The sequence below is a fragment of the Priapulus caudatus genome, unplaced genomic scaffold (genome assembly GCF_000485595.1).
Source record: "Priapulus caudatus unplaced genomic scaffold, Priapulus_caudatus-5.0.1 Scaffold983, whole genome shotgun sequence".
Classification (NCBI taxonomy): domain Eukaryota; kingdom Metazoa; phylum Priapulida; class Priapulimorpha; order Priapulimorphida; family Priapulidae; genus Priapulus; species Priapulus caudatus.
This window is the reverse complement of record NW_014578044.1, coordinates 68675-70130: the sequence shown is the minus strand read 5'-3', so window position 1 is coordinate 70130 and position 1456 is coordinate 68675. Positions and strand designations below refer to the sequence as shown.

General features: G+C 38.3%; 1 protein-coding gene across 1 annotated transcript in view; it reads right to left on the bottom strand.

Moving 5' to 3' along the window:
- Positions 1-1456, bottom strand: part of LOC106814811 (anoctamin-8-like) — an 18932-nt gene that overhangs the window by 9782 nt on the left and 7694 nt on the right. Inside the window, exons 5-6 of the mRNA XM_014819163.1 lie at positions 598-622; positions 144-199 (exon numbers count right to left, since the gene is read on the bottom strand). Coding sequence (XP_014674649.1) covers positions 144-199; positions 598-622 — 81 coding nt within the window. The remainder of the gene's footprint in view (positions 1-143; positions 200-597; positions 623-1456) is intronic.

The following is a 1456-nucleotide window of genomic DNA, read 5'->3' as shown; positions in this document are numbered from 1 at the left end:
AGAGAAAGTGAGAGCGAGAGCGAGAAAGACAGAGAGAGAGAGAGGACATGAGCAGACGTGACGCACGGGTCGCTCACGCCTCACACACAGACTCGAGGAGCGCGCTCCCATCGTCACGCCGGCCCACAGTGAGCACAACATACCACAAACAGTTTGACTATAAGCTGATTTTCGTATTCCTTTTCCAGCCTATAGTTTTCTGAGCAGCGGGAAAAGAAAAGTACGAAAAAAGGGAAAACGCCGGTGAGAGAACGGTAGTGCGACGACCCGCTCTCGATCTGTCCAACGCACTTCATCGCAGCTTACAAAGCAATCGTAATCCAATTGTAACTTAAACACGTTTAATTAATTAACTAATTTCACACAGTGGTGACGAGGACGACGCTTGATGACTGATTGATTAATTGACGGCATGGATAGGATCCGTCTCTCTCTCTCTCTCNATCAAGAGCGTATAAAGAAGATACTTTCTCTACCTTCTTTATACGCTCTTGATACTATACCTATCATGTACAGTGATATCTATAGATAATCGAGTTAATTATCTATAGAACCATGTAGACCTATGCAACTACACATTACGGTAGAACCAAAAACCTGTTCCGTTACGTAGCTTCCACGTCTGTACAACGTTACATCCACTTACTCATTCGAATCTCACCAATGCTAACGAATGAGCATATTTTGCATCACCGAACATTAAGTGGTGATTGCAAAGAAATCAATGCTACGACAAGCATTACGAAAAATTATCTACGAATACCACGTCGTTTAGTAGCATCATGAACCCATATATATATAAATATATATACATATATATATATAAATATATATACATATATATATATATAAATATATATATACATATATATATATATAAATATATATATACATATATATATATATATATATATATATATATATATATATATATATATGTATATACATATATATTTGATCCATGTACACATATGTACATGGTCATGGTGGCACATGAGCCTTAGAATAGATATAAACCATAGTATGTATACAGTCAACCCTACATGTAAAGTACACTCAAGTCAAATGCCAAATGTGCTCCTTAGAGAGAAAGGTGCCCATTCGACAGAAGTGTAACATTTGTTAACACAGGGTTGACTGTAGGTAAATCATTACATCCAAAGCAACATGCTAAGCATGCTTTATGGAAAACAACAAACGCTTTTTCATCATCAAAGACAGGAAAATGATTAATCGACACGACGACGTTGACAGAGACAGTATTCACGCGAAAGATAGCAAACGCAGTAATAATAGTATGAGGTGTAATAAAGAGAGAGAGAGAGAGAGAGAGAGAGAGAGAGAGAGAGAGAGAGAGAGAGAGAGAGAGAGAGAGAGAGAGAGAGAGAGAGAGAGAGAGAGAGAGAGAGAGAGAGAGAGAGAGAGAGAGAGAGAGAGAGAGAGAGAGAGAGAGAGA